Source organism: Acinonyx jubatus, chromosome A1, assembly GCF_027475565.1.
Source record: "Acinonyx jubatus isolate Ajub_Pintada_27869175 chromosome A1, VMU_Ajub_asm_v1.0, whole genome shotgun sequence".
Taxonomy (NCBI): Eukaryota; Metazoa; Chordata; class Mammalia; order Carnivora; family Felidae; genus Acinonyx; species Acinonyx jubatus.
In genome coordinates, this window is record NC_069380.1 from 25476824 (window position 1) to 25499808 (window position 22985).

Here is a 22985-nt window from a genome sequence, read left to right on the forward strand (position 1 = left end):
TTTATGTTTTAGAAGGATTAATGTGGCTACTCATGGGAATTGACTTAAAAGGAGATGAGTTAGGAAGCTATTGCAGTTATCCAAGTGAGAGATACTGGGGACTTGGACCAGGGCGGAGCTCTGGAGGTGATGAGAAGTGTTGGATTCTGGATCTGTTTTGAAGATAGGTTTGGGCCAACACGATTTGCAGGCTGTGAGGTAAACTCAAGACAAGAATAACTTAGTTTTTTGCCAGTCAAGCAGAAAGATGTGGATTGAACAGATTTGGAAGAAAGACCAGGAGTTCAGTTTGAAATACGTGTCAAGAAGATATATCAAATAAGCTGCTAGTTTGTACTTTCAGGAGAGATTTGTGGCTAGAGCTGTGAATTTGGGTGTCATCTGCATACAGATCATATTTAAACCCATGAGATTGTTTACTTAAAACCTTCTCCAACTCTGCCTAAGGTTATTTTACATTAACTTGATGCCAAATCAGCCTTTACTGTGTGCCAAATGCTGGGAATATGAATGCACCTAAGACGGTCCTGAGACAGGTGAGATGGGTTCATAAATAATAACCACAACACAGCATGACTGGTGCTGGAGGCATATGAAAGGTGATTTCAGAGTGTGGAGGAAGTTGGGGAAAGTTTTTGGAAGAAGTGTCTTGGGAGATGTTTAGGATTTTGGAAGAGATACTTTTGTAAGTCGGGGCGAAGAGGTGTAAGTACAAGGTGAGTTCTAAAGATTGCACTTTCTGTTGCGACTGAAGCCGAGTAAGTGGAGGGTATGGGGGAAGAGTAGCATGAGAAAATATACCGGCGTCTCATTGAAGGATTCTGGGAAGTCATTCGTAGATTTTCCAGCAAGCTTGTGACCATTGGAGGATTATTTTTCGGTGGTGTCAGTGCACAGTGTCTATTGGAAGAGAGGGCTTAGGAACTGGAAGACAGTCTGGGAGGCTGTCAAAGTAATCTTGGTGAAGGATCAGGGTTTCAGAGCTGGATCACAGCCATAAGAAAGGAAAGAAGTTGAGAGAAAATGTATTTCACAAGGTTGTTTTCCTGGTATAAAATTGATGCTGAAAAGCTGTATTGGGATAGTATTGTTTACATTTCTGATGTTTGAAATAACAAGAAATGTCATCAAGGTTAGAGTAGCCATTCCTTTCTTTGATGCCTTTGAAGCATTGTATGGACATCTAATCTTACCAATTATGTGTTCATTTGAAAAATATTTATTTGGTAGACTAGTCTTAATCTGTGTTAGTTTGTTTGAACTACTTTTCTTCCTAGAAGAGGTAGTTTCTACCCAAGTATTTGTGACATGATAGAGCAAATACAAATTTAAAAAATTGTATAGTTGCAAATATTTATGGATTTCTTTTTGTTTCTTAGTTAAGCGTTCTTATTGTCCACGAAAATATGATGCAAAGTTCACTGACGTCAACTTCCCTCCCAGTAGAAAACAGAAGAAAAAGGTATTTTTAAAGATATTCTTGAATGGGACACTTCGGTCCCTATGTCACTGTTTCATGCCTTGCATTTCTAACGTAACTGTTTCAGTGTTTTGCATCCATTATTGACACAGTGGGGCCTTGCTATAATAGGATCTTTAAAGATCTTAGCTTTAAGTAAAAACTTTAAGCAAAATCTTTTTGAGAAGTAAATGGAGAAATTGTAGAAAGAGAAAACATTGAATCATTTCAATATATTTTCAAGAATAAATATAACAGAATTGTGATTATGAGTAAATATAAATGTTATTAAAACTTGGTGAACTAAATATTCATATATTAGCAAATTGGAAGGGGAAGGATGGAATTTAGGGAGAAGAACAGAAGTCCAAACTTTCTCTTATAAAATTGAAAGTATGGAGTTAAGAACAAATTATAATGACATAAACTCTTTATTTTTCATTATCTTTTTCTTTTTGACACAGGGATCTTTTAGGAAAAAATACTTCTGTGATTGAAAAAAGAGCAGTTTCTTCTTCTTGTGTCAAAATCAATTAAAATTAAATTTAATGTTAATTTAAAATAGTTTATATTTAGTTTATCCTCTGTGCCTGAAGTCATGTCTGAAATTGTTCAGGCAAGATTTTTTTGTGTTAGTATTGTTACCTTATTTATTTATTTTAATTCATTGTACTGCTTCAGTTCTTTTCAGTAGTAGATATTTATCATTTTTAGGAACAAAGTTATTGTTTTTTAAAAATCAAGATCAACTCTTTGTTGTGCTTCAGGGTCCAAATCTTAAAATAGGCTGCTTTCTGAGGAAATTTATAAATCTGGTCTGTTTTAAAGATGTGCATTAATTAGTGTCAGGGCATCTGACTGGCTCAGTTGGTAGAGCATGTGAGTCTTGATCTTGGGGTTGTAAGTTTGAACTCTGTGTTGGGTGTGGTGATTACTTAAAAATAAAATCTGGAAAACAAATAATGTCATTAGTTTAGAATGAGTCGAATAAAGTCTACAGCATGAAATTAGTATTCCTCATTTTGACATGAAAACTGTATAGCTAATATTAACAAAATATTGTACAAGTATATTAACATAATCCCAATGTTAAACAATAGAAGGCCATTTCCTAGTCTCATTGTAAATAATTTTTTTGTTTTAAATTTAAGAATAAAAATAGCAAATTGGGAATAAGTAACTGGCCTGTACTAAATGATTCTTTTTTGGGGTTAAAAAAAAAATCTGATATAGTTGTTTTTCCTAAAAGTTGAAATGCTGTTTTGTTTTTAATTTTTTTATTTTTAACATTTATTCATCTTTGAGAGACAGAGAGCTAGAGTGTGAGTGAGAGAGGGGCAGAGAGAGAGGGAGACAAAGAATCTGAAGCAGGCTCTAGGGTCTGAGTTGTCAGCACAGAATCCGATGTAGGGCTTGAACCCATGAACCTCAAAATCATGACCTGAGCTGAAGTCAGACGTTTAACCAACTGAGCCACCCAGGTGCCCCAAAATGCTGTTTTACCATGAGTATTGATTAGACCATTTTGACATATGCTGTGCCCTTAATTAGATTACCAATTTGATCTACTCGCAGTTTATATTCTACTCAGATTTAACAATTTTTTTATAATGCTTGTTTTTCCTAATATATTTCCTATAGAAAACAAAACAGAATTATCCTTTCATTAGAAACGTATTCAGAAGTTTTCCCCACATACAGGGATTATGTGAGAAAGTACATACTATTGAGAGGATAGTTATATTTTCATCATTGAGTAAACATTTTTTATCAAAAATCTAATGCTTGTTTTTGTTTGCAGAAAAGAAAGGAACCAGTTTTTCACTGTTTTTGTGATACCTGTGATCGTGGTTTTAAAAATCAAGAGAAGTATGAGAAACACATGTCTGAACATACAAAAGTAGGTTTTTCTTGGTTGCCCTGAAGTGTCTTTAACACAATGAGTCTATTTGGTAGAAATTCTGAGCTTTTTTTCCTTAAAAGTTTATAGTTTTCATAGAAATGTCATTTGATGTCTTGACACATTGAGATAGGGACCCTGGGATTTGCAGTTGGAGGGTGGGGAGCCTACCGCTTCAGGAAGAGGCAAGATGGCAGTAAAGAAAGGAGGTCTGACAACTGTGAGTGCTCACCTCCTCTGCTTGGTAAGAGTGCTGGGCCTCACCCCAGTTGCTCTTTGTACCTTTGTGTGTTTTTTCCCTTTTAAGGCTGCCCTTGACCATTTAATCACACTGTGTAATTTGCCATGGCCCATCACTCTCTAAGGTTGATCTGGACCTTATTAAGTACTTTAAAAAAAATGCTCTTAATTTGGAAAGGTTCTTTTTCAGTTTATAGGAATGCCCCTTCAACTTTAGGAGGTAAGAAAATGTTATAACATTGCCGATGTCATGTATATACTAAGTAGAGAAGGAAATGATATGTGTTACTGTACTATATGCTTTGGGAATGTCATTCCTTTTTAAATACAACCTGGTTTGGAGTGCTCTTTATTTTGCTGTTGACATAGTTTGGGATGCTGTCTATCCCACATAGATGGGATAACTATGTAGTTCAGTGAGATTATGTTTGAATATGCAGTAGTAGGGTAAAATTAACATAGAAAACATTGAATAGTCTTTTTCTTTAAACTCTTGCAGTGTCCTGAGGTAGATTGTTCTTTTAGTGCACATGAGAAGATTGTCCAGTTCCATTGGAGAAATGTAAGTTCTTGTGTGAATTTTTGTTTTGTTTTTTTAATTCACGTTCTTTTTAATTCATTGATTTGTTATCTTCACAGCTCTTCATTTACATAGCCTAGTAATAAGTAACATGGAGTACTTTGTATTATTCAGTTTTATCTTCACAGACCACTATGTGAAATAGATAAATATTGGCCAGAATTAACATTTAAAAAAAAAAAAAAAAGATTTACCGAGCGCTTTAGAACTGATTCCTGCGCTTGAGTTGCTTGACCACAAATTCTTTGCTTGCTTTATTACGCCATGCTGCTTCAAATTGTTCTGTGTATTCATTATTTCTTTAGCTACCTCACTCAATTTTGGGTGATGGGTCATTCATTTGGGTACATGACGTTAGTTGAGATATGGGTGACATACCTACTTTGTAACCAAAATTGCATTACTCCTTTTTTCCTTATCAATTGCACTAATCTGAACACATGAGAAATTATCCCTTTTTCTTTAAAGGGAAAGTCACAATATGGATGGATAAAACCTGCTTACTTAGTTTTAAATTTGTCTCTGCTAGTAAATTTAATGTTGAATACAGAGTCTCCATTATCCCCCATAATTGAAATTTAGTCAGAAACATACGATATGAGGAGGCCTGGCTGGCTCAGTCAGTAGAGTGTGCGACTCTTGATCTCAGAGTTGTGAGTTCAAGCCCCACGTGGGCGTGGAGCCTGCTTAAAGATAAAAAAAGATTAATGGGGCGCCTGGGTGGCGCAGTCGGTTAAGCGTCCGACTTCGGCCAGGTCACGATCTCGCGGTCCGTGAGTTCGAGCCCCGCGTCGGGCTCTGGGCTGATGGCTCAGAGCCTGGAGCCTGTTTCAGATTCTGTGTCTCCCTCTCTCTCTGCCCCTCCCCCGTTCATGCTCTGTCTCTCTCTGTCCCAAAAATAAATAAAAAAACATTGAAAAAAAATTTAAAAAAAGATAAAAAAAGATTAAAAAAAACCCAAAACCCAAACATGTACAATATGCTTCCTGATGTTCATCAGGCTTTTTCTCCCTAGATGCATGCTCCTGGTATGAAGAAGATCAAGTTAGACACTCCAGAGGAGATTGCAAGGTGGAGGGAAGAAAGAAGGAAGTGAGTCAAGAGTTCAGAACTAGTGACGTAATTTTTTCTTCTGTGTCAAGGCTGAGTACTTCCAAATAATGGCCATTCTGGCTCTAATGAGTAATTTGAAAAAGGAAATTTGGTGTTTTTTAACATTGCAAATATTCATCTGAAAACGACTAGTACTGACTAATTTTGCTGTTCTTCCGAGTTGGTATACAGTGACTTTGAGATTGTTACTTGATGTTTCAAATATAAGCATTACAGTTTTATTAGGGTAGTTTTGATTCATTGAATTCCCTTATGATGTTGGTGCTAGGGGATAGGACAGTAAGCTATATTATATGAGGCTATTATTGAATAAGTTTTTAGAAAACCTAATAGGAGTTCTTTGTAAATGACTGGTTACATAATGGGACTGTAGTCTACTCTTTGAGGGGAGCTACTACATGCCCCCTGTGTCAGAAGTTCAATGTCGAGGCAGTAATGAGTGGGTACTCTTACTAAAAAAATATATAATGCTTTGCTGTGTTTTTCCTTTGATTTTTTTTTTTTTCCCCAGCAAAAATTTGTTGACTGACTGCAGCATGCTAGGTAGAGGGAGTACAACAATGATACACAGGTTTATCCTTAATTATAAAAGGCCAGGAATTCTTTCCTTTAAGTAATGTCTAAGAAATTTGGCCATGTGACTTAGGGCTTTATGCTTATTAAGGAAGAACATTTACTAGATGTTTAGCTAGGATATTCTATGAAAAACCCCAGTGGGACACTGTTTTATTGTCTTTTCAGAAAGGACTATAATATCATCCTGAAGCTGAAGCTAAGGCAGAACTCTTAGAATGGTCAGACGCATTTTGAAGTCAAACAGTGTTTTTCTGGCATTAAAAAATGAAGAGAGCCTGAGATGAAAAAGGGGATAGTTCTCTTCTAAGGTCAAGAAAGATACTTGAAACTTTTGACTGGCGGGTCAAATTTTTACTTTGTTCAGCTTAATTTAAGATTTTAGTTTATTTTTAAATTCAACATTTTTATGTGTAATGAATTATTTGAGACGGTGTACTTTATGAAAAAAAGAATGTTAGTCAAATTATAGGTATTTGTTATCTTCACTACCATCATCCTTAAAGCTGCCTTGAGTACGGTGTGAGGTTGAGTAAATGTCCCAGTGAAACACACCCCAGAGTTACCTTACGCTTTATATAGCACTCACTGTCGCGCTTTTAAACTTCTTAAAATACATGTTTGTTTTTTTTTTTATTATTTGAGCATAGTTAACATACAATGTTATATTAGTTTCAGGTGTACAGCATAGTGATTAAACAGGTTTATGTGTTTTGCTCACCAGAGTGTAGCTGCCACCTGTCGCCATGCAATGCCGTTACAGTGCCATTGGCTGTATTCCTGTGCTGTACCTTTTAGCCCTGTGACTTAGTCATTGCATACTTGGAAGCCTGCATCTCCCACTCCCCTTCACTCATTTTACCCATCCCTCCACCCACCTCCCCTCTGGCAACCATCAGTTTGTTATCTGTATGTGTATAGGGAACTTTTTGTTTATTATTTAATTTGCTTAATTTTTCAGATTCTACATATAAGTGAGATCATATGGTATTTGTCTTTCTCTTTCTGACTTACTTCACTTACCATAATCCCCTTCAGGTCTTAAGTTTTTAGTTTAAATCCACTTACATGTAGTATTGTGCCAGACGTTATACTATTAGGTGAAAAAGTTAGTTACTGCCCGTTAAAGCTTCGGAGGTAATTCTGAGGGAAGCCCGCATAAACATAAAGATTTAGAGTCAACTGAGAGCAAATAGAATTTCGTAGATGTGTGTAGTTGTGTCGGTTTTTAATATAGTGTGCAGAGATGGAGAGGGTGAAGGGATAATCAGAAGAATTGAATCTTTAAGCAAGTAGAGTGTAGCCATGGGTTGATACATGCCTTGGATACGGTGTGAGGTTGTGACTAAATGTTCCAATGAAATACACCCCAGAGTTATCTTATGCTCTATACAGCGCTCACTGTCTCACTTTTAAACTTCAGCATGGACTTGGTGGATTTAATAGAATTTCAGTCTCATCTTTGGCTTACAAACGAAGGAGTTTAGGCCTCTCGGAGAGAGTATACTAGAATGCCTTTTTCTCTTTATCTCCTTAGCAGAATCTTACTATCTTGAAAGACTGTCTTAAATGTCACTTGGTTTGTCGCTCTTTCTCAGTCTTCATTTCCTTTATCTCGGTGGTGCCAGAGTGCTAGTCTGTAACAAGTTAAGGAACTTGTACCAGAATGTGAATTTATTCATTACTTTTATTATTCAGAAAATCTTGCTAGGGAGAAGATGGCAGCTGATCTAAACATTTTGCTGAGCGACAGAGTTGACGTATACTCTGGCATCAGTGTGTGGACTGACTGCCAGTCCATGGCCTGCCCTAACGTGAAGCACTATTTGCTACCTCGTTTGTGAATACATAGCTTATTAATACGACCACAGTAGCGCGTGTTGCCTTCTATTATAGTTGGCCCTAGTCTTGGACATCTTTGATTCTGCTGCACTTCGTACTGTGCCTGGAGCTTAGTATGTGGAGGATAAATGCTTGTTGATCGAATTTCTTTTTGTTGTTGTTGTTGTTGATTGAATTCCTGTTAAGTGGTGCAGAGTAGGAGGACCCAGTCTTGGCATGAGGGAGCCAGTTGCATTGTCAAAGTAGTCAGGACCATGATGTAGTTTGACTTGGTGAAGAATTTTGAAGCATTTTATCAAGTATATGGTTTTTTTTTTTGTTTTGTTTTGTTTTGTTTTGCTTCTTCGTTTTAGTTACCTGGTTTAATGTTTTTCTGATTATTTTACACAGAGGAATAGTAAAACAAGAGGAGTTAACTCCGCTTTCTGTCTGATATTTAGTTTTTCAGGAGCTGATGCTACCAGTGTTGAAGATTGTATCCTGCTAGATGGGGTGGAAATGGCCTGACTGCTAAAACACTAACATAGTCCCCTTACTACTTAGGCCTGACTTTGATCATTTGCAAGTTAGTGTAGCTCAGTGGTGCCAGCCCCTTTCATAAATGTTTAATTCTTTTGAGGAGAGTAGCAATGGCTGCTAGTCAGAAAAGATTATAAAGCAACTAAGAAGTTAACTAAGTAAACTTAGTTGTTGAATCTCAAGTTTTGAGTTCACTTAAGTCAGTAGGAAAAGTCTGATGAGTTTCTGATTTGTCAGCTTTGGTTCTCTTATCTGTAGTCAGTGTATAAACGGAGTCATTATATGAACTTTGGGAATATTAGACCACTATTATATTAATGGTCACCACCTTCGTTGACTCTCTGCTACAAGTCTAGCTATTTTACTGTCTCACAATCCTTCCTTCCTTCTCAGCCTGTAAGAGAAGGACCTCAGTCTAGTCTGGAGGAGTGCAGTGTTCCTTGACAAACGGAAGTTGAGCTAAACTCAGATCTAACTAGGAAAAGATGAGGGGAGGCAGAGAGTAGTGTCCAGATGGACTGGCATGTTCAAGGGACTTGAGTATAGGTAAGAGATGATAGAAGCTCTTGAAAGATGGCAGTGTTACAGACAGAGAGAACTAGGTGGGTACAGAACATTTGGGAGATAAATGGGCACTATTTGGTGATAGAAGGTGAGGTAGAGGAGGAAACAGGTTTTGAGGAGACTTCCAAGTTCCTGACAGGAACTTGGTGAATCTGAGAGGCGAATCCTGGAAGAGGGTGTGGAGATACTGATTTTGGACATTGTTCAGTATGAGGAGATTCTGAGATACTTACTTGAAGATGTTGCGTAGATATTGGGACTTGGACTGGACTGGGCTGGAGATAGAGATTTTTAAATCATGAAATTACAAATGTAAAGACATTCTCCCCAGAGAGGACAGAGAGGACAGAGTGAAAGGAGAAGGCAGCCTAACAGGATAAAAACCAACAAGACTGCTGAGTTGAGAACCAGAGAGGTAGAAGAGAGCTAAGAACATGACATGTCACAGAAGCCAGTGGACAGGAGAATTTTAAGCAGGAAGATGTGGTTACTAGTAGCAGTGTAGTTTGCTGTGGAAAGGTCAGATAAAGCAAGAACAAAAAGTGATTATTTGATTTTGTGACATGTAGGGCCTCCTTGATGTGGACACAGGTGATTGATTGCTCCTTCGCTCTCCTTTTGAGTTTCCTGCCATCTGTCTACACAGATATCTGCAGTTCTGACACCCTCCCCAGTGATTCCTAACAAGATGGTTGCAGCTGCCTTTGCCACCTGCCCTTGACATATTTGATGCTCCAACAGAAGTGTGTATACTTTGAATTCCCCTGACTTTTTGAGACTCAGATTGTAATAGTTCATTCAGTACTTTTTCATATTCGGATTTCCAGTGTCCTTCACCTCTGTGCATGCAATTTTAGCCTCTTTTGTGGTCATTCTCTGGACTTTTTGTCCTGAAAAATCTTAAAGTTGGGCATACTCCTCTTTTCTCATTTTTTTACAGTGTTTTTTTTTTGTTTTTTTTTTTTTTGTTTTTTTTTTTTTTAAGTAATCTCTACACCCAATGTAGGGCGTGAACTCACAACCCCAAAATCAGGAGTCACATGCTCTACTGACTCAGCCAGCCAGCCTCCCCTGGGCATACTCCTCTTTGATCATAACCTCCATTCTGTTCAGCTCTGTTACCTCTGCCTGGTCTGGGACTAGTTGAGACCTCCCATCCCTTACCCCTTTTGCTTTCTTCTTCCATCATCCTCTCTGTCTTCCCTTAGCTTCAGCTCCTCTGGTTAATATCTCAGCTCCTTATTCCTTCATCCTTCGTTGTAGCCACCTGGCAAAAATGTCAGCTCTGGCTCAGGTGCTGAGCGCTGCTCAAGAAAATCACACCGTCGAAGTGTTCTCTGCAAGGAACTGACTTAACTGATGAGAAAGCTGGGTCATTTTCTTAGTATTTGTTCCTTGTGCAAAATTAGATGTTCAATAGGCATACATTTCTTGGTTATATAGGTGACCATGTAGAATAAACTTTCAATAAATTTGTTAAACTGATTTTATTTAGTTTAGCCAACAAAGATGCCAGTAAAAACAGCTCCTTAAAAGTGGCAGTCAGGATTCTGTAATGTGGGCTTAACATGCATTTTCTGATTATTTCCACATTTCTTGCTCCTAGGAGCTCTTTGTCCCGGCAAGACCTGTTACTAAGCGTCTCCCAAACAGGTTTTCTGGCCTTTCAGCTTCAGTTTTGCTCATGCGGTTACTTCTAGAAAAATCTTACCTATTCTATCTTTGAGTTTTGCCCTTAGACCAGCTAAATCCTGCCTCTTGAGGGCTTTTTCCCCCCCATCTGGCTAGAGGACTACCTTGTCCTTCTTTTCTGTCTGCCACTTGAATACAGATGTCCCTTATGATCCTATTAATGAACTTCTTTGCATATGTGTCTTTTTAAAAAAAAAACAAAACTAAATTATAGTCTTTAGAAATATAAATATGTGGCTGTTTTACCTCCTGGTGCCATAGATCTAAGGGATGTTTGTAAATGTTGGTATATGTTTATGGGACTGGAAAATGTTTTTATTATGGGTGTAATTCTCTTATGGTATATCCAAGTAAGTGTTTGTAGAAATTTTTCTGAGATTCATATTTTTAATTCCTGTTCTAAACCATACCTTTGTCGTTTTTATTTATTTATTTTTTTACCTTTGTCGTTTTTAAAGAAATTGGGCAGAAATGTGTTGATCTGATCAATAATTGTGGTTGGAAGCCAGTAATAATAGCTAATAGTACTTAAACTGCTGTGGTTTTGAACATTAAATTCTCACCACATAGGACAGACCATCACTAGACCAGCCAAATCCATGTGTGTCTGAATGCATTTCTTTCTAAAGCAGCTTTCCCCACATGCATATGAACTCTGCCCCCTTGTGGTTTTGTGTAAAAAATGCTTTAGCCTTTGAAGATGAAAACCAGCTTAGGTAGGTAGCCTGTGTAAAATCCCTAGTAGAAGGCTAGTTTGACTTTCTAATGGTAGCAAGAAATCCTAGTACCCTTTGAATTTATGTTAACGTATGTTTGACTAACTTCTTGACAATCGGTTAGCTTAAAAATTAGAAACATTCAGTATTTCAAAAGGCAAACATTGTATGTGGCTGAGGTCACCAAAAACTTAAAGCAGTAGACACTTGCCTTTCAGACTCTTAACCTAATATGAGCTCTAAGATAAATATATGTGAGGTGGCCACGAGACCACAGGCAACTAAAGGCTGCATTTTAGCCATGTAGGGATAATAATGACTGGTTAACGTGTACTTGGAATCTTTGGAAGGCAGGCAGGGTTACTAATTTGTTTTACAAAACTTCTTATAAGAGGTATAGTGCCCGCTCACCTCTCCTCCCCATTTATTTTAAGGTATGTTGTCTACACAGTGAAATTCATCCTTTTTAATGCATAGTTCTGACAGATGTATATAGTCGTGTGATCACCACCGCAGTCACAGTATAGAACTATTCCATTATCCCCCCACATCCCCTCATGTCCGATGTGGTCAATTTCTAGCCCAGCTCTAGCCCCTGACAACCACGGATACGTTTCCCGTGGATGTGTTTGTGCCTTTGCAGAATATCATGTCGATGGAATCATACGGTGTGTGACTTTTTGAGTCTGACTCTTGCTTATTAGCACAGTGCCTTTGAGATTCATTTATATTGTTGTATGTGGTAGTGGTTCGTCCCTTTCTGTTGCTGTGCTGTTCCACTGTATGGATGTACCACAATTTGTTCATTTACTTCTCAACTGAGGGACATTGGGATGTTACCAGTATTTGGCAATTATGAGTAAAGCTTTTGTAAACATTGATGTACAGGTCTTTGTTTTGTTTAGACTTTTTTTTTGTTTTTTGACTCGGGTAAATACCTGAGAGTGGGATTGATTTGTCATAGGATGAGCATATGTATAACTTTATAAGAAGCGTATGTTTAACTTTATAAGGAACTGCTTTTAGGAGGCAAGTTTTTAAATCCAGATATGCCTAGTTGGGCATGGACAGCATTCGGATCAAAGAGGATGGCTACGATGCACTGGTGATTACATCAGTTAGGATCCTGTTTCAGTAAATGGATCAGCAACCTTACTATCTTAGCTTAGCACAAAGAGGTCTGTTTTTCCCAAGTGGAAAAAAAAGTCTGGGGCTACTGCTGCTTGGCAGCACCATCAGGCACATTTTCTTGCTTGTTGTCCCTTAGTAGGTGGCTTTCTTCATGTCCGCTAGAAGGTTCCTGCATATCCAAATATTAAGCCCTCATTCTAGGCAAGACGACAAGAAAAAGGCAAAAGACACACAAAGCTGAGTTTGCCTCTTTTCATTGGCAGAACAGTAGCTCTGTTTTTAGACCCGACCAAGAGACTCCCACGTAGCACTCATTGGCTATAAGTGGGTTGCTTGACCCCTTTTAGTGATGACAGAGTTGGTGGAGCATCCCCAAATGAAATTGTTAAGGAAGAGGGGAGAACAGGCAGTTCGTAGTGTTTGCCTCGGTGCTTGGTGGCCAAGTTTAAAGCTCCTTGAATTTCAAAACTTTTTTTTTTTTTTTTTAATTTCAAACCTCTTAAGTGGTATTTGGAAGCAGCTCTGTCCTGAATAAAGGATGGACTTGAACAAGTGTTTAATATGCTTATTGGTGATGATTTTTATGTAAGATAGGTGGGGGCAGAGGGGATAGAGTATAGTTCTAGTTTTTAGAATGTAGGCTGAAAGTATCCCATGACAGTGGACAGAAATGCCTTGGGAAAGGAATGGGTCAACCTGTGGAGTGAATAAATGAATTTACAGATTTGTGAAATTTAGAGATGTTGAAAGAGAATGAGGATATTGGGTGAGGATGACAACTTGGGATGAAGTTTATACCTGTGATGTTGCCTTATTAATAAAGTGCTCTGTGGGGCACCTGGGTGTCTCAGTCGGTTAAGCGTCCGACTTCGGCTCAGGTCATGATCTCATAGTCTGTGGGTTCGAGCCCCGCATCGGGCTCTGTGCTGACAGCTCAGAGCCGGGAGCCTGCTTCGGATTCTGTGTCTCCCTCTCTCTCTGCCCCTCCCCTGCTCATGCTCTGTCTCTCTCTGTCGCAAAAATAAATAAAAACATTAAAAAAAAAAAAGTGCTCTGAGATGATCCCTTCGCACTTGCTGATTCATCTGAGGTTATTCCATATCTTGTTCCTCAAGTTCTTTCTCTGAAAATATTCATACATTGTTTCTCTAAGTGTACTTTATTAATAAAAAGCATGGGAAACATTTCTTTTTTGGTACATTTTATAGATCTCTTAAGAATATGTGAATATTTTTTCCACTAGCAGTTTTTAAAACAATTATAAAAATATATTTACGTTTTAAAATTCTATCATTCTCTATTAAAAAATGTTATTTGAAGGCCTAAAAAGAATAAATTTCACATCAATGTGGCAGAATAGTCCTTATGTCTTGAATTTTATCTTTTGAGTGCTACCTTCTTTCTGAGGAAGGCATTGTATTCTTTGACATACAGGGAAGGTAAAGCCTTTATGTAATTGCTATGTTAAAAAACGTTGTAAAAGATTTTCGTACAGTAAGAATTTTGGAGTTGGAAGAAAATGCTAAAGATTTGGTTTATCTTTAAAGGAAGTACATCTTTACGTTTATTCCTTTATCCAGCCAAACTTGGAGATGCCCACTGTGTTTAAAAACTTTAAGGCTTTCTGGGGTGCGTGGGTGGCTCAGTCAGTGGAGTGTCCAATTCTTGATTTCAGCTCAGGTCATGATCTCCCGGTTCATGGGATCGAGTCCCACGTTAGGCTCTGTGCTGACAGCGTGGAGCCTGCCTGGGATGCTCTCTTTCCTTCTCTCTCTGCCCGTCCCCTGCTTGCACATGCATGCTGCACACTCTCTCTCTCAAAATAAAAAACCAAAAAACAACTTTAAGGCTTTCTGCTAATAGTCTGCAACCCCCCCCGCCAGAAGCAATTCTTTCTTAATTCCTGACCTTTGAGGTATAAATGCTGTGATTTGGCATTCTAGAACACAGACTCTATCTGGAAACAGTGGTGGAAGTTTGCTAGAAACGTTGAAACATATTTCACAGTAGACAGGGAGTCCACTAGGTGGAGTAGTTATGTGATATATGTTTCACTAGTTACTGTGGTGCTGAGGAAATTCTTTTAAATTGTAATGCCAGTTCTTTCAGAATTCCAACAGAGGGGGTCTGCTTCTAAAACATGCTATGTCTTTTTGAAGTCCAGAAAGACTGTGAAATAAAAATACGGTAGTATGGCTTGTGTGGAAGCAGTTGTGGGTCAGTGCCAGTAAAGAAGGGTTGTGTTTATATAGAGAATAAGCTTAGGGGAAAAGTCAACAAATGGGTGGTGATTTGAGAAGGAAAGAGTCAGAGTATAACCAGAATGATGTGTGCCGAGATCACGGTTGGCGTAGTTTTGACCATTTATCGACTTCAGTGCTTAAGGATCATCACTGCAGGCTAAAGGCTGAGGCAAGGGGAAGACAGAGTAGGGAAGACAGGAAAGAAGGAGGAGAAGGAAAAAGGGCATATGGCTTTTTTAATCAAAGCTGCAAACTCTTCCTTATTCTTGTGTTTCAGTATTAATGTTGCTCTATATGTAACAAGGTCTTGTGTTTCTGGTTTTCCTTTTTTTTGGATAATTTGCTTTCTAGTGCCCTTGCTTTTCCTAGTTTTTAGTCTTCGGGAATGTGTAAATAGGAATAGCATAAATTTGGAAGAGGGTTTTATTAATTCAAGCACTGAAAAAATGGCATCTTATAGCTTTTCAAGGGATATTAAAAGAGCCCTTACCTTTAGGAAAGTGTTACTTTAGTATCGGCTAGAAGCAAAGTGAGCTGTTTTAAAAGACTTCCACCATTGGAGTTTGCGCAACCTCCTTGATGTCTTAAGGAATTCTTTCTTAGATCTCACCTAAAATCCCCTTGCTATCACATTTACATTCTTTACCTTTGGGAAGCACGTAGGTAGCCTCTGTTTGCTTGTTCGTGGCCCACTGTAGCACCAAGTCTTTAGTGCTTGGCGTATGGCTCAACATGGTCAGGGTCTGCAGTACTCAGAAGAAAAGTGTTGAAGAGACATTCATAGTAAGAAGAAGTGAATTTCGGAGATGTGAAGGGTGTTGAGTGGCTGTGAGTCACTTGCCTAGACACTGTGGGGCCTGTGAACGTCATCACCGTTTTTCTCACCATTTCTGCGTCTGCGTATTTCTGTCTTCAGATTGGGACCAGCTGGTTGCCATCCTTTCCGTAAGAGCGTTTATTGTCATTTCTCTTCCTCTTTTCAAGGCTGCAAATAGTTCCAGTTCCTTTCATCTTTCTTCAGAGGTTTTCTTTTTCATCTTGTTAATCATCTTTGAATCTCTTCTGAATCCCTTCCAAGTTTTATTTTTCCTCAACATTCCTTTTCAGTGTAGGGGCACAAAACTGAACACAGTGCCCTGAGAGTTTCTGACTACTTTTGAATATCATGAGAGGAAGATTTCACACTTGTACATATGCCAGACTCCATTTCACATAACCTTAGATTATGTTTGCTTTCCAAAAGTCCAGTCATATGGTGCTGACTGGCTGTCAGATTTTTGTCTCCTATGACCTTGATCTTCTCCTCTTATGTTTATTTATAGCTTGTACATTCATCATCTTTTATTTATGGAGTTTACTTTCCTTGGCTGAATAGATTGCTTTGCACGGTCCTCATTGAAATTCATTGCCTTTTTTCTGATTATTTCACCACTTACTCAATGTCATTTCCATTCTTATCTTCCAATGTGGCCAACCCAAAGACTTCATATTGTCTGTGCCATTCAAATCAGTGATGCAGGTGTTAAAAAAAAAAAAAAAAAAAAGGGAAGTTGGGGGTGGAAACAATGTCCCAGAAACAATGGCAGAACACAATTTGTTGATATTTCTTAAAATATTTACTCTGATGACCAGCCAAGCTGAGTGGTAGAGAGCTGTGTTCCCCCTCTGTCTGTGCTTTTTTTATACTCCTAAGATCTGTTCCCCTCACCACCAGAGTTTGCATCTCCACACGACTGTGCCAAGGAACAAAGAAAGCTTTGTCAGAGCAATTCATCTTGCACATTGCTGTCAGATTTAATCTTAATCACTGCCTTACACATAGCTCTCCCTGTTCATAACTTTCCATGGCTCCCTATTGTCACTGAAATAAATATAAACTTTCTAGTCTGGTTTCAAGGCACATTTAATGGCCTCAGCCTCCCTTTCTGTCTGATTGCTTGTAACTGTTTCGTACAAAATGAACCACTTGCCATTCCCTGGATATCTTGCACACCTTCTGAGGCTTTGGTTTGTTTGTATTGTTTATTCTGCTTAGAACACTGAAGCTTTTCCATCTGATTTCTGTTTATTAACACCATGTAAGACTAATTTCTTTCATCTTTCTTCCGGATTTCTCCTGCTGGATATGATCATTTCCTCCCACCCAGTCTTTGTACCTCTTTGGGGTACTTTTATTATATTTTGCCCTTTGTAATAGCTATTTGTGTGCTTTTCTTATCTTTTTTTGAGAACTGTTTCTTCCTCATTTTGGTAACTTTGGGTGTACCTAGTATGTATTTGCATAAGTAATTGCATAGACTTACATTTTTTAAATAGTATTTATGGATAAATGGCAAATAAATGAACTATATCAGTTTGAGCACATTTTATGATATATTTAATTCAAATTCTAGTATAAGCTCCTTATCTACTCATTGACTGGTGACAGTTTGTGGACTGACAGCTGGTCTACTTGAGTAGCATTGTCACAGTCTACTTTTTTTCTCTTAAAAAATTCTAGAAAGAATTAAAGGTTTAAAATGATTTATTGTATTAGTTATTAAATAAACAGAAATTGCTAAATGCAGTAATTGCTTGATTAGATAATTAAATTTGTACTCTAAAAGCCCTTTTATAATTGATTTTTATTGTTTTCTAGAAACTACCCGACTCTGGCCAATATCGAAAGAAAGAAAAAGTTAAAACTTGAAAAGGAAAAGAGAGGAGCAGTTTTGACAACAACACAGTATGGGTAAATTCCTTAAAATCGCTTGCATTCTCAATGCTTATTTTATTTTATTTTTTTAAATGTTTATTTCTTTATTTTGAGAGAGAGAGCGTGCCCGCATATGCACAAGCCAGGGAGGGGCAGGGGGAGGAGAGAATCCCAAGCAGACTCCATGCTCTCAGTACAGAGCCAGACACGGGGCTTGAACTCACAAACCATGAGGTCATAACCTATGCCAAAATCAAGAGTCGGGGGCTCAACAGACTGAGCCACCCAGGCACCTCAACTCAGTGCTTATTTTAAACGAGTATGCTGAAAATTAATAAATGAGCATACACCAAAATCTGAAAATTTCTATATTTCTGATTCTGAAATCTTTGCTTTTATAAATTTTTAACTTCAGGATTTCTTTAAATTATATTTTTAAACAGATAATACCCCATATTTGCGTGGTTTTCACAAAGACTCGTTAATAAGTATTTTCTGTCTTTGTCTCCTAGCTAAACAGTTGTCCTTCTCAGAGACAACCCATTTTTCCTTCCAGAGATACTTCATATAGCACATAAGATAGTAGTCTTTTTTTTTTTCTTTCTCCTTTTTTGACACTATTTCTATATCTTGCTTTTTTAGCCAAATGATATATTTGGAGATTGTCCCATATTAATAAATAACAAGCCTCCTCATTCTTCAAGGATGTATAGAACCCTAAGGGTAACCCACAGGGTTTTGTTTTTTTTTTCTTTTCTAAAACTAATTTCCCGTTGACAGATACTTAAGTTTTTACCAATCTTTTACAAATAAAAATTTGCCATGCTTGGCCTGCACATACATTTTACACATGTACAAATATTTCTAAGGATGGATTCCTAGAAGTGGATTTGCCGAGTCAAAAGATAAAATGTGTATTTGCAGTATTAATGGTTAACTGCCAAATAACTGTCATAGCTTGCTCTCCCACCAGCGGCCTATGAGACGCCCTGTTTTCCCCAGTCCCTCACCTTCATAGAAGTTTGTTCAAAATTGTTTCCATTTTGGGGCCCCTGGGTGGCTCGGTCGGTTGGACCGCTGACTACAGCTCAGGTCATGATCTCGCGGTCAGTGAGTTCGAGCCCCACGTCAGGCTGTGTGCTAACAGTTCGGAGCCCAGAGCCTGCTTCCGATTCTGTGTCTCCCCCTCTCTCTGCCCCTTCCCTGCTGCTCTCTGTCTCTCTCTCAAAAATAATAAACATTAAAAAAAAAAAATTAAAAAAAAATTGTTTCCATTTTATTTTTTTGCTAAAGTTTATTTTTAATATAAATAAAATCTGTAAATCTCAAGTGTACAACTCGGATTTATACACATACACACATACATCCATGCAACCTCCACACAGATTAATATACAAAATGTCTTCGTCTCATAAATCTCTCTTAAGCTCTCCCTAGTTCGATGCCTCTCTGCAAAGATGACCTCTTTTCTGATTTCTATCATCACAGATTTATTTTGCCTGCTCTTGGAACCTTATATAAAAATCATATAATATATGTTCTTTGGTGTAAGATTTCTATGGTTCAGAATTATTTTGTGCTATTCATTCATTTTATGTGTAGCTGTAAACTGTTCATTCTTGTGTAGAACTCATTTGTAAGAATATCCATTCTACTGTTGGACATTAGGATTGTTTCCAGTGTGGATTATTATGAATAAGCTGTTACTAATGAACATCCTTTTTTTTTTTTTTTTTTTAAAGTTTATTTATTTTGAGAGAGAGAAAATCCCAAGCATGCTTTGCACTGTCAGTGCAGAGCCCAACGCAGGGCTCAAACTCACGAACTGTGAGATTATGACCTGAGTGGAAGTCAGACTTAACCAACTGAGCCACCCAGGCACCCCGAACATTCCTTTACATGTCTTTTGGGAACATAAGTACTCATTTTCACTGGTCATATATATGCTGGATCATTGGGCATCTGTATGTTTAGCTTTGATAGGTAAAGCCGAACAGTTTTCCATAATGGTTGTACCAATTTACTCTCGTACTGATTGTGTATCTAATTGCCCTTGTTTCCTGACTAATGCTTAGTTATGCCTTTTCCTCATGTCATACCATTTCCCTCTTGACTAATGATGTTGGACACCTTTTTTAAAAGTTAAGAAAAAAATTTTTTAAGTTTATTTATTTTGAGAGGGACAGAGCAAGAGAGAGTGTGTGTGAGTGGGGGGAGGGGCAGAGAGAGAGAGAGAGAGAGAGAGAGAGAGAGAGACAGAGAGAATCCCAAGCAGGCTTTCATGCTGTTAGCATGGAGCCTGACGTGGGCTCAATCCAGTGAACCATGCGATCATGACCTGAGTCGAAATCAAGTCAGATGCCCAACCAACTGAGCCACCCATGTTGCCCCTATTTTTATTTTTATTTTATTTTACTTTTTATTTTTAAAAAAAGTTGATTTATTTTGAGAGAGTGTGAGTAGGGGAGGGGCGGAGAGGGGTTGGAGAGAGAATCCCAAGCAGACTCCATGCTGGCTGTGCAGAGACCGACACGGGGCTTGAACTCACAAACCGTGAGTGAGCCAGAATCAAGAGTCTGGACGCTTAACTGACTGAGCCACTCAGGCACCACGCCCCACCCCCCCCCCCCATTTTTATTTTAGGTAGAGAGAGCAAGAGTGCGTGAGCAGGGAAGAGGGGTGGGGCGGGGAGAGAGAATCTCAAGCAGGCTCCATGCTCAGTGCAGAGCCTGACACAGGGCTCAGTTCCACAACCCTAGGATCATGACCTCAGCCCAGATCAAAAGTTGGATGTTCAAAACTGACCAAACCACCCAGGTGCCACTGATGTTGGACACCTTTTTATTTGCTTATCAGCCATTTTGCTATTTTCTTGTGAAGTGCCAGTTCAAGTTTTCGACCAGTTTTTAATTGGGTTGCTTTTCTTGATTTGTAGGAGTTATTTACTTAGATACACATCCTATTTTGAGTAGAGTGTATGTATGCAAATATACCCTCACAACTTGTGACTTGTCTTTTTACTCTCTTAATGAGTGTCCTTTTTTCCCCCCAATAAAATAGCAAGTATTAATCGCTCAGACATCTGGAGTCAGTTGGGGTTCAGTTAGATCTTGACAAAGTTCAGTCACAGCTGGGGTTTGGTAGGCTGATGGCTGACCTAGCCTGGCTGATGGCTGGGGTACCTACATATTTACCATTTCTGGTACTCTTCATTCGTTAATGGTGATCCATCTTTTCGTCTAATAGCATTTTCCTTTTGCTAAAACACTTTCTTTGACATTTCTTGTCAAAGCGGTAAAGAACCGCTCGAGGTGACTTCTTTCAGCTTTTGTGTGTCTGAAAAGGTTTTTCTTTGAGTTTCTTTTTGTATCCTTTTTTTTTTTTTTGAGAGAGAGAGAGAGAGAGAGAGAGTATGCAAGTGGGAGAGAGGGGCAGAGGGAGAGAGAGAGAGAATCATAAGTGGAGGCTCCATCCTCAGCGCAGAGCCTGATGAGGGGCTCGATCCCACAACCTTGGGTGGGATCGTGACCTGAGCTGAAATCAAGAGTTGGACACTTAACCGACTGAGCCACCCAGGCGCCCTAATTTTTTTTGTTACATGTCCTGTTTTTTTGTTGTTGTTTCCTTCCTTGCCTCCTTTTGGAATAATTGAATAATTTGTTAATATTCTGCTCCCCCTCTATTAGCTTTTTAGTTGTAATTGTTCCTTTATCTCTCCACTTCATGTGCATCTACACTTTAACTTATGTTATGCTTTAAGTGTTTTAAAGTGTTGATTAAATAAACTTTTTATGTAATTAATGTATTTATTTATGTTTAATGTTTTATTTACTTTTTGAGAGAGTGCAAGTGGGGGAGGTACAGAGAGAGGGGGACAGAGGATCCCAAGCAGGCTCTGCACTGACAGCAGCGAGCTCGATGGGCTTGAACTCACCAACTGTGAGATCACGACCTGAGCTGAACTCAGGTGCTCAACCAACTGAGCCACCCAGGCGCCCCTAAACTTTTCCCTGTAAATGATTGTTAGGCAACTGTGTAAAGGAACTACTCCCTCAAAGGTGGGGCAGTGCAACTTCCAGATACATCACTTTTCAGTGAAGTCTTATTGATCTCATCAATTAAAGGTCATTCCAGGGGCACTTGGCTGGCTCAGTCAGTAGATCATGAGACTCTTGATCTTGGGGTTGTGAGTTCAAACCCCATGTTGGGTATAGAGATTACTGAAAAAAAAATCTTTAAAAAAAAGTCCTTCTAATTCATTGCTTATTACTGAATACCTTACAAATGATCATTTAGAAGTCATCTGTGGTGAGGTGCTGTAGGAGCAGAATACAGGGAAGGCTTCTGTGAATGGGAGCCTATGGAAAGTGGCATCTCTTCATCATCCTCATGGGGACTGTGAGCCAGAGGCAAGACTCTTAACTTGTTTTACCTGTGATGAAACTGTTGAGGCCTGACGTCTGCGGTTGCACATTAGAAATCGGTCCATGGTTTTCTGCAAAATTTGGAGCCTATATATGATTTTTTGGAATGAGACTTTGTAAGGATTATGGTGACCCTAAAAGAATTAAGAACCTTTGGATTACAGAAATATTAACCGAATATGTTGGCTTAGCAAGTTATTTAGAAAATGTTATGGTAATAACTACCATTTATTAAGGGCTCAGTGTGACACTTTATATTAATTCTGTGTGTCTATGATTCCCTTTCTACAAACAAGGGATTAAGCAGACTCAGGGATATTAATATTGTCCAAGAGGCACAGTTAGTAAGTGGCAAAATTGGGATTTGAACCCAGATTTCTAACTTCTATATTCCTAACTGCAGCCTCCATTATTAATGAAAAACAAACAAACAAAAAAAAACAACAAAAAAAGAATTCTGGTAAATGACAAATTAGAAAAAAAAAATGTGTTTTTGTGAAAATTCATCCCCACCAAAGGATACTTTGTATTTTCTATTGAGAATGTGTAACAAACCTTTTTTTGAAAATTTTCCCTATACATAGCTTACATTAGAATATGCTTGTATAAGCATTGTTTTTCTAAGAGGAGTAATTGTAGTCATTGAGAGGGCACTTGATTTGAGATAGCTGTGAAACTGTGCTCAGTTTATGATCTTTAAGCTTATCCTCTTACAAAGTGAAGAGAGTAGTACCTGTCTAGCCAATTTCAAAGAGCTGTCATGAAGATCAAACAAGGCAGCATATTTGTAAGTGCGTCAGAAACTTTAAGACGCCTGTAGAATGACTAGACAAGAGTTAACACACTTTGTAAGTTTACGAAACACTTTTATGCACAATCAGAATGAAAATTCTGCCAGTTAAATTCACCTCCTGTTGATCATACAACATAGACCCTTTTCAGAGGGTTTAAAATACGGGAGGAAATGTGCATCTTGGAATTCATAAAGTGGTATTTATTGTCATGTGTTATTTTATTAAAGTTCTGCCATAAAGTTCCCTGTGGAAGCCATTGAGTTTATTTCTTTTATCTCTTGAATGTAATAGGCTACAAATGATTGATTTGGTGGCTAGGTTTCTTTTGCATTCAGTACTCCTTTAAATTTTTGTTGGGGGGAGGGCACCTGGGTGGCTCAGTGTGTTAAGCGTCAGACTCTTGGTTTTGGCTCAGGTCATAATTTCATGGCCCTGAGATCGAGCTCTGCATTGGGCAGGAGCCTGCTTGAGATTCTCTCTTTCTCTCTCCCTCTGCCCTT

At 38.4% G+C, this 22985-nt stretch overlaps 1 protein-coding gene across 1 annotated transcript in view; it reads left to right on the top strand.

Annotated features, from left to right (window-relative positions):
- The window catches only part of NUFIP1 (nuclear FMR1 interacting protein 1), a 40532-nt gene that overhangs the window by 1095 nt on the left and 16452 nt on the right, over nucleotides 1-22985 (top strand). The window contains exons 2-6 of the mRNA XM_015068923.3: nucleotides 1380-1462; nucleotides 3261-3359; nucleotides 4099-4161; nucleotides 5195-5271; nucleotides 17211-17303. Coding sequence (XP_014924409.1) covers nucleotides 1380-1462; nucleotides 3261-3359; nucleotides 4099-4161; nucleotides 5195-5271; nucleotides 17211-17303 — 415 coding nt within the window. The remainder of the gene's footprint in view (nucleotides 1-1379; nucleotides 1463-3260; nucleotides 3360-4098; nucleotides 4162-5194; nucleotides 5272-17210; nucleotides 17304-22985) is intronic.